Source organism: Dermochelys coriacea, chromosome 1 (genome assembly GCF_009764565.3).
Source record: "Dermochelys coriacea isolate rDerCor1 chromosome 1, rDerCor1.pri.v4, whole genome shotgun sequence".
NCBI classification, from domain to species: Eukaryota; Metazoa; Chordata; order Testudines; family Dermochelyidae; genus Dermochelys; species Dermochelys coriacea.
The window spans coordinates 54,359,624-54,382,663 of NC_050068.2; the positions used below are offsets into that span (position 1 = coordinate 54,359,624).

Genomic DNA, 23,040 nt, shown 5'->3' on the forward strand with positions numbered 1-23,040 from the left:
ATAAACAGTTCAGTTTAAATCTGATCAACTTTTAACCAGAAAGTAAACAAAAATTTCTTCAGAACTAGGGGAACTTGGATCAGTCATTAAGTGAAGGCAGCTTAGATAGGCAAGCTGCCCACCACTGCAAAGAAATCTGCTGATTGAGCTCTGCATAACTACACCCATTGGGCTACATTCAGGGCCTTCCATGACTGTAGGACTGGATTTGCCCCAATATGCACATAGATACTGCCCAATCAGTGATTTTTCCATTTAATTGTCTGTGAGATTTACCTTAAGGGGGTGGAGGGGAGAGAAGGGGCAAAAAGGATGTGGGAACTGAGGGTGTATGGAATTAGTAAATGACTTCTGACTGTGTGTTCTTAAATAGAAATTGCATCCGTTTTCCAGAAAATGGGTGAATTAATGTGCCAGTTGTTTCTGGTTCTTGTGTTCTGGTGTTCTGTAGATACAGCCTTTTTTGCATCTGTGAAAACATGAGCTAACGGCTCAGGCAGACTTCATTCTCACAATGAACTTCTTGAAAGGAAATGACAGGCATATATTGAACTATGGAAGTGTGGATACCTGTGCCAGATAATCTATGATATAAATGCTAACTGAATATTTTAATAACTTGTTCCTACTTTCAAATACATGGGCTCACATTGCTGGGTAAAATCGATGAAGATTTGTGTGAGCTTAGTAGGTAATTATATCAGGTATATGGTGATGCAATTTAATTATCTGAGGGCAAGATTGCACTTTTTAGAAGTAAATAGAGCATTGATTTTTAAAATATTAATATTTTCAAAAATCAGTATGTGCAAAGTAAGTTGGAGATAATATAAAAAACTAATGTCCTTGGCGCTTTTATTACAGTCAAAGACTAGAAATGAAAGCACAAGTTACAGGTGCTTTCATAGAAAAATTCCAACTGAGTCCAGATGAAATGAACGTTCTTCGAGGCACAAGAGATGGCCCAATTACTGAGGTAACTCATAATACATTATAAGTTTTGTGCTGAGTTAAAAACACAATCGTACATTATAGACCTTCCTATCACATTACTTTCCTATTATATAGAATGAATTCATCTCTTAATAAAATGACGAGCTTCTGATAAATTTCAAGTGTGTGTGTGTGTGTGTGTGTGTGAGGATATCGTAATGAGTAAAAATAATCAGAGTAAAAATTTCTGTTCTAATTAATGACTTTGATGAGGGGCAGTAAAACTGATATTTTAATGTTGTATTTCTCCTCCACTACAAAAATTTTTTTTAAAGCCTCAAATTCTGTATTTTTAGTTTGTTAAAACTCTGTCTTGACCAAGTAAAGAAACTGAACAGTTTGTGGTACTTTCAGATCATGTAACACCACTATTGTGTGTGTGTGTGTATATATTTTGCTTGGCTACTGCAATATTTAAAGTGTTTAAGATGATTTAAAGTAGGACTTTCCCTCATTGTTTCATTTGTTGTTGTTTGAAATATTAGGTGCTGACTCACTTATTTTTAGTCACCTTCTAAACTAAGTTTTTAAACATATTGATATGTTTTTGCTTAAAGCATATTGTTCTTTGGTGAAAGCAGTTAAAATATCCAGAGAATTAAGTACATTTAATAGCTTTTATTATTTTAGTTACATGGAAACTTTCAATGAAATACTGAGTCTCAGTAGGTATTCTGTATCTCATTTCCACAGACATCCTGTTAGCAGTGAGAGCATTATTAAAGACATGGAGCAGATAGCCATAAACAATACTAACGAAAGCACAAATGAAAGCATGTTAAATGATCATGCACTTGAGTAATTGCCATGTATTTAATAAAACACCAAATGTTACCTTGAAAGAAACATTTCATTTGTGATAGAAAACAGTAAGTTCAAAATACCGACATTTTCATAAAGCAGTTTTCTCAAATGTTTACTTCTCAAGGGTCTAATCCAAAACTCCTTGAAATTTTTTTTTTTTTTTTGACTTCAGTGGATTTTGGATTAGGCTCTAATCTTTATTTCTGTAGTTATCTCTATGCTCCTCCTCGCATTTAGGAGGCGATGCTGCATGCCCTCTAATCCAATACAGTTGAGGGAGTGCAGTAGCTCACAAGATCAAGTCCTAAAAGATTCTCTTACCCATTCCTGAATGAAGTTGCTGAAGTTCAGACTCTGACAGAAACTAAACTAAATCCATATCCTAACCCTTCTCACTACACCACACCTGTGAAAAAGGGAGTTCTCTGCTGTCTTCCTCCTTGCCTTCCTGGAAGAAAATGTATATTTCTTCCTGGTGAGCTCTCCAACAATGGAAAGAAGATCATTTCTCCCTATGTCCAAATGGAGTATGAGCTATGAATTCATGAAACTCCTTTCATGTTTTCTCTCTCCTCTTTGTGTAGGAAGGGATGGAGAAGAGTAGGGAACATGAGCACCTACATAACTGAGTAAATTTACTCAACATTTGGGTCAGGACAGAGCAGGGAACATTCCTTTGTTATGCATTCTTCTTAATCTACCTAAGACTGTGCAGAAATTGTGGGAATAGAATTGCAGTTGGGGGTACTGAAGCAGCAGACTAGATGATGCACAATCAGCTAGTTACAAGTCTAGTGTGCACCTGGACTGTAGATAATTCCAGTGCTTTTTAAAAATATATTATTGTAGGACTTGAGAATTGCATTCTTCAGAATTGAAAAACACAGTTGGTAAAACTGTATCAGAAGATGGTTTTATTTGAGTCTTACCTTTAACACAGGTGATAACAAAATACAGTAGTTGATTATACAATCAATGACTACTTCAAGTAAACACAACAATTTTAAAAATTAGATTTCCTGTGTAAAAGTATAGTGGATGTCTAGTGGACCATGATGACCTCATGTGTGTCCTCCAATAATTAAGCACAGTAGGGTTAATTCAGAAAGCTACCAGACAACTATTGTGCTATGCTAGCAGAAAATTTATGGTGCATGTTTGCTTTGATTTTTTTGCTTTTATTATTTTCTGTCAGAAATTTACTATTTTTGTTACGTAGCTTACAGTGTGTGAATTTGCAAAGCTGTTCTCAAATCCCATTTCCCTCACTCATGCATTAAAAACTTTAAAATACCAGCCTCTTTAATCTGAAAGTATCTGTAGAATAATTTTTAATCTGTTGTCTAAACTCATTTTGGCCAAAGTTTACTGTGCAGGTTCACATGCATGCACTACAAAGTATTATGAACTTCTTAGGAAATAAAAAGTTGACACATGCCCAATGTCATTGTCTCTAAATCTGAAATAGTACAGACACATTTTTAAACTATAAAAAACACTTCTGAAGTTGTTTCAGATTTCAGATATTTTCTCTGGAGAGACCTTGTATGTCAAAATTAGTCAAAGATTAACTTTGCCTTTTAATTTTTATTTAAATGAAAGAAAACCTATATTTTGCTACCATGTGGGTTATAAATCCCCCAAATCGGGGACAATAATGGAAATATGGTGCATCCTTAATGATAACATAAAATACAAAAAAATGACTCCTGTGGGAGTCTTTTTAACTGCTGATAGTGTATTATATATATTTTTGGCTTTTATTTTGATATGCAGAATGATTTATGATTAAAAAACTCTGGATTTTATTTTGTCTACTGCAAATACTTAGTTTCCTTAGTGGATTATTATTCCATTCATATTTGAACAAGAATTAATGGAGAAGAAAGAGTCATAGGAAGGAATGATAAATTCAATTTTTATCGTATTTGATTTGCAATGGCAGTGGGTTCTTCAATTGGATAAGCAAGTGAAGCTGCTGGAGATGTGAAATTGAACCCAATGTGGGAGAGGTCAGACGGTAGATGTAAGAAATGTTTGTTGAAACTCTAGATATGGCAGAGGTCACAAAGTGGAATGTGTGCAGAGCAGAGGTTTCCTAATTATGATCCATGGAACAATTGCTGGTGTTCCAAACAGGCTTCTTATGTGCTGCTGGCTGTTGCCATTTTTATCACTGGAGAAAAGCCGAACAGAAGAGGAAAAGCAGGTAGTCTGATGGCTCTGTTTCAAAAGAGGAGAGAAAATATTCATTGCACAAAAGTCATTCCAGCGTTACTTTTCCATGTATGTGGTTGCTGTGGTTGCCACAAGGCTGCTGTGAGCATGTGTGTGTTGTGGAGGAGATGTTCTGCCCAGATGCATACACCACTTCATCCAAAAATCCTGACTTCTAATATCAAATAGTTGACAGTACAACTTCCAGTATAGCATTTTAGTACTATTATTAAGTTTTATTTTTCTTCATTTAAAAACTGGAAATGTTTTAAATCATGAAATTCCTTTTTTAAAGGATTTTTTCAAGGCATTAGGAAGAGTAAAGCAAATTCATAATGATGTCAAGATTCTTCTCCGTACAAACCAACAGAGAACAGGGTGAGTTTAATCTGAATAACTGCAAAGAAGTTATTTAATAGTTAAAGCAGTAATTGTATGGAGATGCCTTATTTGTTCTTTCAAATGATGACAAAAGATGCTGCAAACTGAACAAAACATAATATAAGTTATTCATTTTTAAATTTCCATTTCTTTATAATGCTAACTTTTTAAATTAGATTTTAGATGCTTCTATAAACATCTAATAAAATATTTTTATTTTGTAGCCTAGAAATTATGGAACAGATGGCTTTGCTCCAAGAGACTTCTTATGAGCGACTTTACAGATGGGCTCAAAGTAGGGTTACACCTTTGTTTTTGTTTTTAGAAGATTTAGATTTATGAATATTAGGGTAGTCAACTTTTTAGTGTTTTAAAATGGGGGTAATCTTAGCTGGAACCTTTTCTTTAACTAAATCAGAAGGACATCTAAGACATTACAATGTAGAACAGTTGTTTTCAAACTGCGGGTCACGACCCAGTACTGGGTCGTGGAATATAAGGTACTGGGTCACGGCGTCTCTAGTTAGCACCACTGACCGGACCGTTAAATGTTCCATCGGCAGTGCTACCTGGCTAAGGCAGGCTAGTCCCTACCTGTTCTGACACCGCGCTGCACCCCAGAAGAGCCCAGCAGCAGGTCTGACTCCTAGACAGGGGGGCCACGGGGCTCCACGCAAAGCCCTTGCTCCGAGCACCAGCTCTGCACTCCCATTGGCTGGTTCCCACAGCCAACGGGAGCTGGGGGAGGGCGGTGACAGCGGGCGAGAGCTGCGCGGAGCTGCTTGCGCATACCTCTGTTTCGGAGCCGGACTTGCTGCTGGCCGCTTCCGGGGCGCAGCGCGATCTATGGTGGTAGGACAGGCAGAAAGCCTGCCTTAGCACCCTCCTGTGCTGCTGTCTGGGAGCCGCCTGAGGTAAGCCTGCACCCCAAGCCTGGAGCCCCTTCTGCACGCCAAACCCCTCATCCCTGGCTCACCCCAGAATCCCCTCCCACACCCTGAACCCCTCATTCCTGTACCCCAACCCTCTGCCCCAGTCCTGATCCCCTCCCACATCCCAAACCCCTCATCCCCAGCTCCGTTGGGTTGTGGGTATCAACAATTTTCTTCAACTGGGTCGCCAGAAAAAAAGTTTGAAAACCACTGCTGTAGAAAGACCTGTGTAATTGGCTAGCAGCTGGGAACTAAACCAGTCACCAAGAGATTCTGTTCCTTCTCTTTGAGCTGCCCTTATATTACAGGGCTGATCTGGACTCTGTTGTTAAAACCAATTTCTTGCTTGTCACATGACTTTCTTCCATGGCTAGGATCCTAAATGAATAAAATTTGGTACACCAGGGACATACTTACTTACTACTGGGACATAGGATACCATGTTCTGACTTTTTGATGGTTTCAGGAAAGTTCTGATTGGTGCTATCTGGCAATCACTAACTGTAGTTTAGAATGTAGGAGTGGTTTGATGCTACAGAAAGAGTATTTAATTTTGGAATGTTCTTTGTTTCAATAGTAATATTTTATTCTTTCCTCATATAACTACTTTCTATTTTGGTTCTAAGATTAAAGATTTCCCAAAACATGTTGGCAATGTAAAATGCAAATGTTCTGTATCTCTCTTCTCTAAGAGATTATAAGGGAGATTCCTGGGACCAGCTGATACAGTCAGTGAATTTATGGGTTAGTTTTTAGTCATCGGAGATCTAAATTTATATTCATCTCAGATCACATGGAAAATGAGATTGATAGTTGCAGCCAACTCCTTAATGGAAGTTTATCCATATCAAAAATCAAACTACACAATTTGACATGATTGTATCAGCCTTTTCTCATGAATTATATAAGACTAGAAAGTCATAGTATATCCATCACTTAAAAAAAACCACTCATGTATAAAGCTGCTCAAAACTAAATTTGCTTTCATTTTCCCAATAATTGTCATAAAATGTTGCAGTTCCTTATTTACTGCCAGAGTTTTGCTGGTTGGAAGCTTGTACAGCTCTTACCTGTATACAACCTGATGCTAAGAGCCGTTTGTGTCTCACTTCCATGAGAACCAAATTCACTTGGTAACTTTCAGAGTTCCTAAGCATTTGCTCTTTCCATTGATTTTTGTCTGTAGTTGTGGGTGCCCAGAACTTCTAAAAATCATATGTTCAGTACACACAAACTGAAGCACTCAAAATCAATGGCCAGTGTGAGAATTTTGCCTTTAAATGGCTTTATTCTATTTTGAGCTGGCTTGTTTCTTGCAGTATAGGAGTGTCTGGTTATCTCTTTGTAGGCACTGCTTCATTTAAAATTGAGGTAAAATGTGCAGTCTTTTAAAACCATCTTTATTTAAATTTGTATACGGTAATACTCCTGGTTTAAAAATAGGAACTTGATGGCATGCACAAATCTGTATTCAGTAAGCCTCATTTTATACTGTTCATAAAAATTGTTAAAAATTGAGAACCACATCACTCGCATAGAAAACTACTGCTCATGGGGAAATGATAGTGATACAGATATGGGCAACCTGTTACATATTCTGAAAGTTATATTGTAAAATGAAGAGACTCTACTTGTAACCTAATATCTTTCTGGGACTTTCTCTCCTAACTCTTTTTGTTTCCTGCATGATAGCAAGACATAAGAGATGTTATAGCATCTTTACTGTCTCAGTAACATAGGTTTACCTAATATTGTATTGCTATTTTATAGGTGAGTGCAGGACTTTGACACAAGAATCATGTGACATTTCTCCAGTTCTCACCCAGGCCATGGAAGCCCTGCAGGATAGACCTGTTCTGTATAAGTAAGTAAGCGTTTATGATTATTTCTAACACATGTAGGGTATCTTTTCTTCTCTTAGCAAATAGATCCATTCTAAGTCTGAAACACATGTACAAACAATGATACTGAACATGATGATGATTAGTCTGGCATAAAATTTTAAGAAAGGCATGTTTCAGTGTCTCTAAACTTTCAGGTTTCAGAGTAGCAGCTGTGTTAGTCTGTATTCGCAAAAAGAAAAGGAGTACTTGTGGCACCTTAGTCTCTAAGGTGCCACAAGTACTCCTTTTCTTTTTTTCTAAACTTTCAGTATATTCTTTGTGCAATCACTGTACAAGAAGTCTCACTGCTGGTCTTCTGCAAACATATTTGGGATTTATTTCAAATAAAATGTTATACCAGCTATTCTTTCATCCAATTAAAATGTGAAAGTGTGTGCTTTCTCAAGGTTTTTTTGTTTTGTTTTAGTGGGACTAGTCTAGGTTTCTTTTGTCAGAATGTAAGTCATCTAATTACCCTATTTACTTGTGGAAAGTAAAAATTTGCCAAAGCCTACTTAATTTTTATACAGATTCTACCAATACTTAGAGTATTTCCTATTATGTTAAATATAGTAGTCCATTAAAAGCAATGTATTGTATATATGCCCTACATGCTTTCTTTTCGTATAAAGAACGCACTTGAAGATATTAGGTCTTCCAGTTCAGTGCATTGCTTAAAAAGTTAATGATGAAGTATAAACTACTGTATGTGGTTTAAAATGGAGATCATCTGACAGCCTCATTTCCTGCATTGTTGGAGGCTCCCAGTCAAGACCTTGGTCAGGATTTACAGGACTTGATCCAAAATGCACAAGTACATCTCTTCACTAGTACTAATGGGGGACAGGGTGAATTGTGTGTTCTCCAGGATTCCATCTTCCTCATATCCCCTCCTCTCTTGGTCTATGTGTAGCCTTTCCCACCAACATGAATAAAGTTAATTCTGTTTTTTTTCTGTCTTTTGAATTCTTTAACTTTCTACTTTAATAACATAACTTTAACTTTTAAAATACAAATTTTTGTTTTATAAAAAAAGGACATTATATGTGTAACTATTCTATTGACATCAAGAAAACTTTATTTCCTGCACTACGTTAAATGGATTGCACAAGCTAAAGAGTAACTAGTTATCTTCTATAGTGAATGCTTAATTCTTGATCAGAATTTTCTAACAAGATTTTTAAACCTAAATCCAGTTTGCAGATAACAAATGCAAATTAACCACAAGGTGGCACTATCAGAACTCTTTGTTTTTGCTTGGGATGCTCATGTTAGCATGTTATGCGTTGTACTGCATTTAGCCTGGATAGAGCAAAATACTTAAGTGTGTCAAATTGTTAGCAGACGATTAGTCACTTTGACTTCAATATGACTACTTAAGTGCTTAAAGTTAGGTAAGGGCTTATGTGCTTTGCTGAATTAGGGCCTTATGAGCAATATTATTTGTGGCAGAATTGAAAGAAAGTAATCATGCTGAACATCACTCTTGAAATAACATCAAAAATTCATTTTCTTTTTCCAGCCATTGTGGTGGTGTGTTGTGACTTAAATGGAGAGTTAATTTTCAGTAATTATATGTATAAGTAATTTGAAACAAAAGTAATTTTAAATAGAAATAAAAAATATATTTTTATCTCCTTCTGGGGATAAATGGAGATTCCTTAAATCTCTCCCCAATGCCCTTTTCGGACCAGTTTAGGGTAAGCCACAAATTGCTCACTATATTTTATTAGGGTCAAACTATACAGTACTTCTACAATAAATACTGTGTTGTGTTTAAATTATCCCACTTCAAAACCTTGGAAAGTGCAGTGATGTGTTGTTAACCTTTACAGCAAGTTTCTGATCTTTGGTAATGCCAGTACTACTGTCTGTGTGAAAGATATTTCAGATATCTTTTGAAGGTTCTTTGTGATCAAGTCAGATGTCTGTTCTTGCTGCAAAACTAAGAATGTGAAAGAAATTGTTTCCCATAAATGAAAAGGTAAACACTAATGAAACACCCTGTTGGTGCTTTATAAAATCTCAAGGAACACAGCTGCTACTCCGAAACCTGTCATTATGCAAGGTACTGAATTTAGCCATATGGAGTGGAAATTTATCAACTTCCCACTGAATGCATCCGATGAAGTGAGCTGTAGCTCACGAAAGCTTTTGCTCAAATAAATTTGTTATTCTCTAAGGTGCCACAAGTCCTCCTTTTTTTTGCGGATACAGACTAACGCGGCTGCTACTCTGAAACCTGCTTCAATTAAAGGTCTCTAAGGGCTTGTCTACACTGGCACTTTACAGTGCTGCAACTTTCTTGCTCAGGGGGATGAAAAAGCACCCCCCCCCCGAGCGCTACAAGTTTGAGCTCTGTAAAGACAGTGCACCAGCGCAGGGAGCTACTTCCCTTGTGGAGGTGGGTTTTTTATAGCGCTGGGAGAGCCACGGCAGCACTTTAGTGTTGCCAGTGAAGACATGCCCTAAATCTTTACTAGAGCCAATAGTAGACTTTCACAAAAAGAACAGAGGTGGTAGTTTATGATATAATTTACCAGCCATAAAGTTTCTACCTAATTAGGAATAACATTTAAAGTATGTTCAGTTTTTTTTCTGAGTGAGAGCGAATCTTCACAGCAAAGTCGGGTTGAGTTATAACTGAAGTTTTCCCACGAATTAAGTGGTTTATTAAGCTTGAGCTAACTAGTTCAGGAAGGGGGTTGAAACTTAAGCTGGCAATGCAGTGGAGATGCAACAGCTTGAGATACCACAACTCCTCTGCAGCTAATATTTGTGCTGCTAATCAAATCGCTCTGTAACTAGAGTGTGGTTTTGAAGTATGGTCACTGGAGCTAGGCTAGCTCAAGTGCAGTTACCTCGTGTGTGCTAATTTGAGCTAACTGTGCTTTGATTGGTTAGGAAATGATCATTGTTTTTATTAAGTGTTTCAAGAATGGCAATAATGTTTGTCATAATCGTAATATTTTATGACACAAAGGTTGCAATGAAAAAATTTGTTCAAATTAGTTTGTAAAATCAATGTATTTTGGAAACATTCTCTGTATTTTAGAAACTTAATTTCTCATTAGTGTTCATATAATTTTTTAAATTTGAGAGATACTTGAACATTTTAGATTAATTGTGAGTCCAGAGTGATACCAAAAAAGGAGGAAATGTACATAAAGTGATACTGTGTTATGGTGATTTGAATTGAAGATTATATTTTTTTACTCTTTTTTTCCATTTAAAAACAAAACCAAAAAAACACAGCTATTCTTGCACACAATCCAGTAGTGGAACAAACACTTCAGAAGTGTTCAAATCTGGTATTGTCCTCCTTGATGAGATGTTCAGAGATTTAAACAGTGCTGTTGTGCAAAGTGAAAGCCAGCTGTCTTCCCAAAAAATTTGTGCTTACATTTAATACAGAGTCTTCCTCGGACAAGCAAAAGTTAGGAAAATGTGGAACAGGTAACAGTAGAAAAATCTGCAATTTTTCTTTCAATATTTTGGGTTTTGTCTTGTTAAAACTTAGTTAACAAAACTTAATAGCAATACTGACATACTTCCTGGAACTGCAGTCAGTCCAGAGAAACTGAAATAAATGTGTCATCTGGGTCTTCACTTCCTCTTCCCAACTAGAATAAAGACAAATTTGAAAACTGTGGGTTTTGTAGATGACGCATGAGCAACCACAGCAAGAAAGGACATTTCCCTGTTGATTTCTCAAGGTTTTCTCCACCCTCTTCCCTCCCCAGTCTCCAATTATAGCTCCACTGGGAATATGGCCTGTTGTTGAAAGAGAAGCTAAAGGAATCCAAATACTATTTTCCTTCTCCATAATGAATACTTATAATAAAGCTGTAGTAAATACACCATTTCAAGTGCAGGTAATAATTAGTTATTGCTGAATTTTTATACAATGCAGAACTTATGACATAATTATATTGTATTCTATTGAGGTAAAAAGAAAAATGTAATTTTCTATTTCCTCTTGCAAACATAATTGTCAGTATTATGTTACAGTTCTCGAAACCGAGGAGGACAAAATTACAAGATCTAGTAATTTGCCAAATCTGATACTCTGTAATATCATTACTTGTTTGGAAGAAAGAATCAATTTGGTTTGTGCAAAACACCTATGGTCTTGTGCTGTTTTTTTCGGGGGGGGGGGGACACACCACGACTGCTGTCCCTATGCTGTGGATAATGAGTTGACGTTAGCGCTCTAGTACTTTAACCAGATACTCTTCCTAAATACTAAAATTCATTTAAAAATCCATCTTTCACTTGATTCACCTAGCAGTAGCATTTGTTTTGTTTACATTTTTTTTTTACCAATGGATGGCAAGCAGACTTAGTTGGTTGGTAAAAATATAATGGATTATGCAGAAATTTAAGTACCTATCAATGTGCTTATTGTTTGCAAAAAAGTAACTAGCAATTTATAGTCAAGATAAAGAAGGACTACTTGTGGCACCTTAGAGACTAACAAATTTATTTGAGCATAAGCTTTTGTGAGCTACAGCTCACTTCATCAGATGCATGCAGTGGAAAATACAGTGGGGAGATTTTATATACACAGAGAACATGAAACAATGGGTGTTACCCATTGTAACGAGAGTGATCAGGTAAGGTGAGCTATTACCAGCAGAGGGGAGAGAGGAAAAAACAAAACAAAAAATCTTTGTAGTGATAATCAAGGTGGGCCATTTCCAGCAGTTGACAAGAACGTGTGAGGAACAGTGGGGGAGGGGAGAATAAACATGGGGAAATAGTTTTACTTTGTGTAATGACCCATCCATTCCCAGTCTTTATTCAAGCCTAACATAATGGTGTCCAGTTTGCAAATTAATTCCAATTCAGCAGTCTCTCATTGGAGTCTGTTTCTGAAGTTTTTTTTTTGTTGAAGAATTGTGACTTTTAGGTCTGTAATCAAGTGACGAGAGATTGAAGTGTTCTCTGACTGGTTTTTGAATGTTATAATTCTTGCCTTCTGATTTGTGTCCATTTATTCTTTTACGTAGAGACTGTCTGGTTTGACCAATGTACATGGCAGAGGGGCATTTCTGGCACATGATGGCATATATCACATATGCTTTAAAAAGCAAATACCCTTGCAATCTCAGTGTATATTTTAAAGAAAAGTACTTATTGGTACATGACTGTCACACATCTTTCTTTACCTTATGACATACAGAATGTGATTCTGTCCTCACAAAATTTATCGAAAATGCTGTAGAGCTTTCCTCAGCCTTTGGAAGCTGGGGGGGAGTAACACCCCTATTTAGAACATTCTGATAGTATATGATTACTTTTTCCTCTTTTGCAGAGAGACAAGATTGCCAGAATTTGTATAAAGTTTCAAGATGCATTTGCTTTTAGTGTTCACAGGCTTAGAGGGGAAGTAAAAGTAGATACACAAAATAAAATAAAATAAAAAGAATAAAGAGGAAATATACTGTAGTAATTAATATAAACCAGAAGCTAGGAATTATAGAAAATTGATACGAGAAGCAAAAGAAAACAAGGAAAAATCTGTATCCAGCAGAGATAAGGACCCATAAGGAGGAATTTATGTATACAAAAATAATTATAACAGTGATATCCGTCTGTTACTAGTTGGAAATGGTAGAATTGTCAGTAATAATGCAGCAAAGGCAGAAGTTAAGTATTTGGGAAAAAGCTAGATAATGTAGTCATACCATATTATGATAATACTACACTTTCCACTAGTAACTCAGGAGGATGTTAAAGAGCGGCTACTAAACTAAACATTTTAAAGTCATCGGGGCTGGATAGTTAGCATCCACAAATTTTAAAAGAGCTGGTCAAGGAGCCCTCTGGACCATGAATGTTGGTTTTCAGTAAGTATTGGAACACTGGGGAAGTTCCCGAAGACTTGAAGAAAAATATTTGTGCCAATATTTAAAAAGTTTAAATGGGATGATATTGGTATTTATACTCCAGTCAGCCTGACATTGATCCTGATCAATAATGTAATAATGTTGGGCAAAATAATGTAATGATTCATATAGAACTCTATTAATAAAGAATTTAAAGGAGGGTATGTAATGGGGTGTTCCCTCACACTAGCCTGGAAAGAGTTAATGTGGCCCTGTTAGGTCACACCTGAGGAAGAATCAGGCTTGATAAGCAACCACTGATTGAGAATGAAGTCCAGCTGAGCAGACAGGGCTAGTATAAAGCCAGGAAATATGCAGCAGAAAGAGAGCTGCAGCATGAAGGCCTCTAGTAACTCCTCCTTTCCCCTCTCTAAACCCAGAGAAACACAGGAGAATAGAAGCCCTGGGACCCTGGCCCTGAGGGAAAGGTTTACCCAGAGGAGGGTGGACAAGGAAGCCTGATGGGGTAGAATAGGGAAAGGCCCAGGAAAAGGGCAGTAAGGTTTTGGATGGTGCAGACCATGGCTGCTGGTTCAAGGGTCCCTGGACAGGAACCCAGAGTATTGGGCAGGCCCAGGTTTCCTTACTAGCTACTGGGAAAGTGAGTTGAAGGACTGCTGGGAACGATACCATCAGCCAATCCTGTGAGACTTTGATACCTTATTGTGATCTGGCCAGAAGTCCAAGCCTCGAAGAGGGTTTTAGTTTTCTTAAAAAGAAAAAATGCAGAGAGGGTCATTGTGAATCAGATTTTTACAGCTAAATCACAAACCTCAAAATTTGAACTTTGTATCGTGGAAACATTGACACAACCATATATATATATATATATATATATATATATATATATATATATATATATATATATATATCCATCCATCCAAATGAATGGGCACTAGTACAATGCTCTTAAATTAGGCTGATGTACATTGTGAGGGATAAAATGTTATTTCTGAATATCTTCATGTTTCAATTGTAGGTACACCCTGGATGAGTTTGGAACAGCTAGAAGAAGTGCAGTAGTCCGTGGCTTTATAGATGCTCTTACCAGAGGAGGTCCAGGTGGTACTCCCCGACCTATAGAAATGCACTCCCATGACCCTTTGAGGTAGGATAGTAGTGAAACTGTTCATTACATAATCTTTTTGTCATTCATACAATAAATCCTTTATGTGGCAATTCTTGTTTTCATTTAGATATGTAGGAGACATGTTGGCATGGCTGCATCAAGCTACTGCTTCTGAAAAAGAACATCTGGAAGCTATGTTAAAGCTTGTAACCACCCAAGGTATTATTAGATTTTAATGCGTATTTTGCAAATCATAGAAACTGAAGTTAGTGGTGAGCAATATGCCAGAAAACTACAACAAAACTCCTAGAGTGGACTTCAGTTGCTCCGCTGAGGGTAAATGGTATTGTAAATGACTTCAGAAAATGTAATAGTTCAGTTTGCTAGGAAGAAAACCTTTAATCAAAGAGAATATTTCAAAATTCACTGTTGTGTGTATTTTCCTGCCCTCTCAATATATTTAGATTTAGAAGTTTTTTCATGCTGGACTTTTCATGCTGGACATCAGAACTCAAGTGCATTTCTGAAAAGGAATTTTGTAAAAATGCCATTGTAGGGTACCCTGCTTGTATCTTGGGGATTTTGGTATCAGATTTACTTTTTCTAGAAAACAAATTTTTTCTAACAGCCTGTCCTGTGTGCTCCTGCTCAGCCTATGGATCAAGTCTGGCTTCTTTCCATCTTGTACCATATCACCATTAAAATGGCCCAAATGCCAAATAGGGACCCTGCAACTCCATAACCTTCAAATTCTTCTGCATTAGCTAGTCCACAGAGCCTGCATTGAGTCTTCAGCCAGCTTGCAGCTTTTGAGGCAGATTTGGACCTGTTCTCAGTAGTGCAATGGTAATTCCTGTAGAAGATGCCAGTGTGATCTACCTCCATAGCTACAACCAGGGGCTTGTTACAGCTGAGCATGCAATCCTCACCTATAACAAGTATTGAGAGTTACCAGTGAAAGCCAAGTTTTTGTCATACTGAGATACAAACAGCTACTTGGACCTTAACTGGTTCACAGGGCCCTGCCCTGGGATTTAAATTTAATCTGACTTGTTTAACGCACCCTTATTTTCCTGTACTTTTGGAAATAGAAAGTGGCATTCCTAATAGATGTCACGTCAACAAGAAGGGTGTTGGAAGAGCTCCCAGTTTCAGTCAAACCACAATAAGGCCAAAGATTGAGAAGTGTGGAAATTTTGTCTATTTTGTGGTTATGTATATTTTGTCCTTTGAAAATGTTTAAACATTTTCTACTCCTATCCCCAGCTTTCACCACATTTAGTTCTGCTCCAGTTATAGGCATGCTATAAAAGTTGAATACTTTTTTGTACCATGTTTAATACATTTTAAGAAGCAAAAAGTCCAGACAATGCTGTGGGGTGTGGAAGAGGAAAAGACATGTCAATTCCATTAATTTTACATGTGCCACAGGAGCCCTATGCTTCCACTTCTTTTAGGAGAAGACACTCTTTTAGGAAGCGCTCTCTGAAAGCTGGAATCAGAGTCCATCTCCATGCTCTGCTTTTGCTGTGTGCTTTACAGCCACTCTTCTCCCCACAGCCTCACCTCCTACTCTGAAATCACTATATACTAGAAATGTAAGGCTCTCTCCTTAAATGCTCCCTTTGAGGTCAAATAATCAGAATTGGGGGTTAGATGCTCTACCACACACGCTCGTAGTATCTGTAGCCATAACCACCCTTAGCCATAGATTGGACCAACATATCTGAGGATATGAAAAATATGAGTGTGCATGGCAAGAGTATCTGACCACAATTCCCTGTTTAGTTTTCTGGGAGAATCTGGCACCTAACTGAGAACCCACGACAGGCTGTCCAAAACTGGGAGTCTCCTGGGGAAAGCTGCACTCCAACTATGTAGTCTTAAGGTAAACCCAGCATTTAAGCTCAAAGTAAAATTTCATTTCCCACAAAAATAGATCACTTGTCATTCTCTCCAAATTCCAAGCATTCTGGAGAGAACATGGTGCACAGAGATGTTAAAGACTGATATCCTGCTTGAAAATCCTCCTGCAGTGTGTGAGGAAAGGACTCCAAATCATCCATAAGCCTGCTAGGTGAGACTACTCACTAAGGGCCTATTCCAACTCCTATTGAAATCAAGTGGAAGGCTTAGGTGGGAACTGGATCAGGTCATAAGCAGTAGCTACATCCTGAGCTAAGAGATTATATGCCTCATCCAAATAAATATGGAAAGCTGCTACTTTGTCATTATTGAGTATGTCAGCTAAGGTAATAAAAGATCACTGTGTAACCCTCAACTGATGTAGCCTTCAGATGACTGGTATTTCACAGTGAGGTAGCTCAGTAAGATGCCACAACTTAATTCTATCATAATATTTGTAGTTAAATAGTTGTTAACCTCAATGATCTGCCTCCCAAAATTCACACTTCTTATGAAGCCCCCTGTAGTCCATGAATCCATCAGCAACGAAGAAAAGAAAAACGTATGAATACGAAAACTTCCTTTAGTCTGCAAACACAAGGCCATAGATCCATCCCTCCCTACAGAATGCAGGGTGTTGGGCTCGGGAAGAGTGAGGAGGATGGAGGTTTGGTGTTGATGGAGGAAAAACTGTTCAAGGCTCAAGTGACACATTTGAAGAAAAAAGTGAAAAGTCCAAGCTCACATTTTAAGAAAACTGCCCTTTGTTTTTTAATAAAAAATAGTCAAATAGAACGTAATCACATGATTGAAAATAGTTTTAAACTATTTAAAAGCTTTGCATTTCAAATTCTAACTTTTAATTTAGTCCAACAATTGTGCTGTTTTAAATTTGAAAGGGCTAATAGCAAGTGCAAAAAAATTTAACCCCCCACGTTGTAGAGCCAGAAAAGAGAGATTCTCTCTCCTTCTAGGGAGCTTAGTTGCTCCGGCAGAAAGAAATAGCAAAGACTTTCCTCTCTTGCAGAGTTCCTGAGCTCCACAGGAAGGGAGAAATCTCAAGAATTCTGCTAAAGGGAAGCAACAGAGACTCCCCATCCTGTGAAGTTAAAGGGACTCCACTGTAAAGAAGCATCCAAAACTGAGTGGGAGAAAGATACTTGATATGTTCCTGCCGGTTACTCACATCTGTTTTCTGCCACTGTGCAGGTGCCTTCTAAAGCTCTGTGACTTTGGGGAAAAAAAGTATCCTGTAATCTTTTGGGTCAGTGTGGCAAACTATTGTGCAATTAACGGAGCTGGCAGGTTTATTTTTATTAAATGAAAATTACCAAATTAAATGCAAAAACAATGTACATTAATGTGCGTATGTGTATGCAGTATGAACAAATCATTGTTGCTGTGTGTAAAGTATTACTATCTGAATTTTTACTTTTCTGCAACTTAAAATTTAGCCCATATGCATTAAGATAGATTTTTTTTTTTTATTATTTTTAACCAGTTTTTAATCGTCTGTGTATGTGGGCAAGGATTTGTTGTTCTGATGAGCACTAAAATGTGAGGGCTCCAGATAGCCTTACAGGTAAACTATTAAAAGGGGTAATGCAAAATCAGGAACATTTCTTTTAGATAGTAGTAGTTACAAAATAGGTGTATCATGCTTTTTTGTGTTAGCTGATTTCCCTTATTGTCAATGTTTATACGTGTTAAATTTCTGAGTGACTATTGATTTACCAATTTATGGCATTAAAACTCTTAATTCAGTGTAATTAAGAACATAAGATTGGCCATACTGGGTCAGACCAAAGGTCCATCCAGCCCAGTATCCCGTCTACCGACAGTGGCCAATGCCAGGTGCCCCAGAGGGAGCGAACCTAACTGGTAACGATCAGTGATCTCTCTCCTGCCATCCATCTCCACCGTCTGACAAACATCGCTAGGGACACCATTCCTTACTCATAATAGCTAATAGCCATTACTGGAGTTAGCCTCCATGAATTTATCCAGTTCTCTTTTTAAACCCTGTTATAGTCCTAGCCTTCACAACCTCCACAGGCAAGGAGTTCCACAGGTTGACTGTGCGCTGTGTGAAGAAGAACTTCCTTTTATTTGTTTTAAACTTGCTACCCATTAATTTAATCTGGTGGCCCCTAGTTCTTATATTGTGGGAATAAGTAAATAATTTTTCTTATTTACTTTCTCCACACCACTCAGGATTTTATATACCTCTATCGTATTCCCCCTCCTTAGTCTCCTCTTTTCCAAGCTGAAAAGTCGTAGACTCTTTAATCTCTCCTCATATGGGACCCATTCCAAACCCGTTCTTATCATTTTAGTTGCCCTTCTGTGAACCTTTCCTAATGCCAGTATATCTTTTTTTGAGATGAGGGGACCACATCTGTACGCAGTATTCAAGATGTGGGTGTACCATGGATTTGTATAAGGGCAATAAGATATTCTCCGTCTTATTCTCTATCCCTTTTTTAATGATTCTTAACGTTCTGTTTGCTTTTTTGACTGCCCCTGCACGCTGCGTGGACGTCTTCAGAGAACTATCCACAATGACTCCAAGATCTTTCTCCTGATTTGTTGTAGCTAAATTAGCCCCCATCATATTGTGTATATATAGTTGGGGGTATTTTTTCCAATGTGCATTACTTTACATTTATCCACATTAAATTTCATTTGCCATTTTGTTGCCCAGTCACTTAGTTTTGTGAGATCTCTTTGAAGTTCTTCAGTCTGCTTTGGTCTTCACTATCTTGAGCAGTTTAGTATCATCTGCAAACTTTGCCACCTCACTGTTTACCCCTTTCTCCAGATCATTTATGAATAAGTTGAATAGGATTGGTCCTAGGACTGACCCTTGGGGAACGCTACTAGTTACCCCTCTCCAGTCTGAAAATTTACCATTTATTCCTGCCCTTTGTTCCCTGTCTTATAACCAGTCCTCAGTCCGTGAAAGTATCTTCCCTCTTATCCAATTACAACTTAATTTACGTAAGAGCCTCTGGTGAGGGAACTTGTCAAAGGCTTTCTGGAAATCTAAGTACACTATGTCCACTGGATCCCCCTTGTCCACGTTTGTTGACGCCTTCAAAGAACTCTAATAGATTGGTAAGACATGATTTCCCTTTACAGAAACTATGTTGACTTTTGCCCAACAAATGTGTCTGACAATTTTATTCTTTACTATTGTTTCAACTAATTTGCCTGGTACGGACGTTAGACTTACTGGTCTGAAATTGCCGGGATGACCTCTAGAGCGCTTTTTAAATATTGGCATTACATTAGCTATCTTCCAGTCATTGGGTACAGAAGCTGATTTAAAGGACAGGTTACAAACCATAGTTCTGCAATTTCACATTTGAGTTCTTTCAGAACTCTTGGGTGAATGCCATCTAGTTCCGGTGACTTGTTACTGTTAAGTTTCTCAGTTACTTCCAAAACCTCCTCTAGTGACACTTCAATCTGTGACAATTCCTCAGATTTGTCACCTACAAAAGGCTATTCAGGTTTGGGAATCTCCCTAACATCCTCAGCCGTGAAGACTGAAGCAAAGATTCATTTAGTTTCTCCGCAATGACTTTATCATCTTTAAGTGCTCCTTTTGTGTCTCGATCATCCAGGGGCCCCACTGGTTGTTTAGCAGGCTTCCTGCTTCTGATGTACTTTAAAAACATTTTGTTGTTACCTTTTGAGTTTTTGGCTAGTTGTTCTTCAAACTCCTTTTTGGCTTTTCTTACTACATTTTTACGCTTAATTTGGCAGCGTTTATGCTCCTTTCTATTTACCTCACTAGGATTTGACTTCCACTTTTTAAAAGATACCTTTTTATCTCTCAGTGCTTCTTTTACATGGTTGTTAAGCCACGGTGGCTCTTTTTTAGTTCTTTTACTGTTTCTTAATTTGGGGTATACGTTTAAGTTGAGCCTCTATTATGGTGTCTTTGAAAAGTGTCCATGCGGCTTTCAGGGATTTCACTCTAATCACTGTACCTTTTAATTTCTGTTTAACTAACCTCCTCATTTTTGCATAGTTCCCCTTTCTGAAATTAAATGCCACAGTGTTGGGCTGTTGAGGTGTTCTTCCCACCACAGGAATGTTAAATGTTTAACAAAAGTTTCCCCAGTTCCTAATAAATCTAAACCCCTCCTCTCTACACCCTAGTCTCATCCACTCATTGAGACTCTGAAGTTCTGCCTGCCTACCTGGCCCTGCGTGTGGAACTGGAAATACTTCTGAGAATTCCACCATAGAGGTCCTGTATTTCAGTCTCTTTCCTAGCAGCCTAAATTTAGCCTCCAGGACGTCTCTCCTACCCTTCCCTATGTAATTGGTATCTACATGTACCACGACCACCGGCTCCTCCCCAGCACTACACACAAGTCTATCTAGATGCCTCGAGAGATCCGCACCCTTCGCACCAAGCAGGCAAGTCGCCATACGGTTCTCCCGGTCATCACAAACCCAGCTATCTATGTTTCTAGTGATCGAATCTCCCATTACTAATACCTGCCTTTTCCTAATGACTGGAATTCCCTCCCCCAGAGAGGTAACCTCAGTGCGAGAGGATACCCCATCATCATCTGGAAGGAGGATCCCAACTATGGGAAGTTTCAGAGTGGTTTTCCTGTTGACTGCACTCCTTCCCTGGGTCTTTCCTCCTCCTTAACAGCGCAGGAGCTGTCTGACCAGAGGTGGGACAAATCTACAGTGTCTTTGAAAGCCTTTTCAACATATCTCTCTGCCTCCTTTAGCTCCTCCAGTTCCACCACCCTGGCCTCCAGAGCCTGTACACGCTCTCTGAGGGCCAGGAGCTCCTTGCACCAAATGCACACACATGCCACCCGCCCACAGGGCAGGTAATCTTACATGCTGCACTGAGCACAATAGACAGGCTAGCCTCCACTCTGCTGCTGGGCTTCTGCCTGCATTCTCTCCTACAGCTGATTAGGTTAATGATAAGGTTTTTGTTTAAATCAAGAAGTTTTGATTAAAGTTTAGTTTAAAGGTTTTAAAGAATGGCAAGTGTACCTCGCCCCCTTCCCAACTCCCTCTCCAAGCTCCCTGTTAGCACTCCCTGGTCGCAAAGCTCTCTGGTCACTTGCTCACTGTTTTAGAAAGCCCTGGCCTTCTTGTTAGCCCCACCCCCTGACTAAGGCTCAGTCAGTGAACAGAGGCTTCTAGATTTCAAACTTTGTTTAGAAGCTCACAGCTTCCAACTGCTGGCCACAGCACATAGTCCAAACAAACAAACATTCAGACAAACGCAAGCTCAGCACACACCAAGTAACCCCCAAATACAAACACACACTACAGACAGCCGCTTACCCCAAGGGTCCCGTATTTGCTCCTCCTTGAAACTCCCTGTTAGCAGTCCCTGTTCACAAAAGTTACCTTGTTTTAGTTGCTTCTGCATAAGCAACCGCTCTCACGTTAATACAAAATGATGTGGCTTGTCTCTGTTTCTGCGTCTTGCTTCCCAAGGATTACTGTGTTCACAATTCATGTCTTCGTTTTGTGGCTGAAAGATAATCTGTTTTGGTGTGAAATAGGGAAGTAACATGGCCTAGTGTCACCTGATTTTATCACATGGCTTCACCACACTTAGTTGCAGTTTATCTCTGAGGTTGATCTCATTTTGATAGGTTTTAACTTACAATAAGAGATTTACTGATCCTATTAATATATTTTGAGACAATATTGTATTGAGACCTATAGAGCAGGTATTTCTGGATGGAAGGTTATGTTTGCACTATTCACTTGAACTGGTTAAGGTCCCAATGAACAAGTACACCTCTACCCTGATATAACACGGTCCTCGGGAGACAAAAAATCTCACCGTGTTATAGGTGAGACCGCATTATATCGAACTTGCTTTATCCCCTCCCCCCATTCCTTGTTCCCTGACCACCCCCTTCAGAGACCCCAGGATCCCCCCTCTACCCAACCCCCCTGCTCCTTGTCCCCTGATTGCTCCAATCCCTATCCCCACACCCCGGCCCCTGACGCACTCACCAGCCGCGACGGGAAGCGGAGCAGCTTGGCCCCAGCCCGCTCCACTCCGCCACCTCCCAGCCGCGGTGCTCCACTTCCCGCTGCCGGTGAGTGCGGGGAGGTTGGGGAAAGAACGCCCCCCATAGTCCCCTGCGGCGGGAAGCAGAGCACCGTGGCTGGGAGCTGGCAGAGCGGGCTGGGGCTGGGCTGCTCCACTTCCCGCCACCGGTGAGTGCGGGGAGGTTAGGGAAAGAATGCCCTTTGTACTCTCCGGCGTCGGGAAGTGGTGTGATGCAGCCCCAGTCTGCTCTGCTTTCTTAGCCCCCTGGCTCCAGCCATGTTGCTTGGGGGGGGGGGTGTTGGGGAAAGGTCCCACACTCACCTGCGGCTGGAAGCAGAGCGCCGGAGCTGGCGGAGTCGAGCGGGCTGGGGCCGGGCTGCTCCACTTCCGCTACCGCCGGTGAGTGCGGCAAGGATCCCTTCTCCTAAACCCCCTCCCCCGAGGGACACGGCTGAGGCCAGGGCGAGGGAAGCGAAGCCGGCTGCTTCTGGCCCTCCACTAATCCCCCAGGCCACTCTGGGACTGCGGGGCCCCCAAAAGTGCCCCCCCCACAGCTCCTGCCTGCCAGACCCTGGGAGGGGGGAGCCCCTGACCTCCCCTTATCCCACCCCTCAGCCCAGGCTCGGCACCCTTAACACACCACTCAGAGCAGCGGTTGGAGCTTTACCGCTTTGTATGCGAACCCACGTTCTATCGGGTCGCTTTATATCGGGTTAGAGGTGTATGTGTTATGGTATGCTATCGCAGGGAAGTAAGTGTGGTACATAGTGCATATGTACCTTATGTACTAGTTTTTCCAGTGTGCACGTAAATTGCTTTTAGTGGAGAGGTATGACCTAAGATGAAACAAAATTGGCAAATGTGTGGAAGAAAAGAAACTAAAGTAAATTTGTATAATGCTTAC

General features: G+C 39.4%; 1 protein-coding gene across 1 annotated transcript in view; it reads left to right on the forward strand.

The window, feature by feature from the left end:
- The first annotated feature begins 839 nt into the window (after positions 1-839).
- Positions 840-23,040, forward strand: part of COG6 (component of oligomeric golgi complex 6) — a 67,040-nt gene continuing 44,839 nt past the window's right edge. Inside the window, exons 1-6 of the mRNA XM_038408182.2 lie at positions 840-976; positions 4,310-4,392; positions 4,620-4,690; positions 7,098-7,191; positions 14,081-14,209; positions 14,298-14,389. Coding sequence (XP_038264110.1) covers positions 878-976; positions 4,310-4,392; positions 4,620-4,690; positions 7,098-7,191; positions 14,081-14,209; positions 14,298-14,389 — 568 coding nt within the window. The 5' untranslated portion in view covers positions 840-877. The remainder of the gene's footprint in view (positions 977-4,309; positions 4,393-4,619; positions 4,691-7,097; positions 7,192-14,080; positions 14,210-14,297; positions 14,390-23,040) is intronic.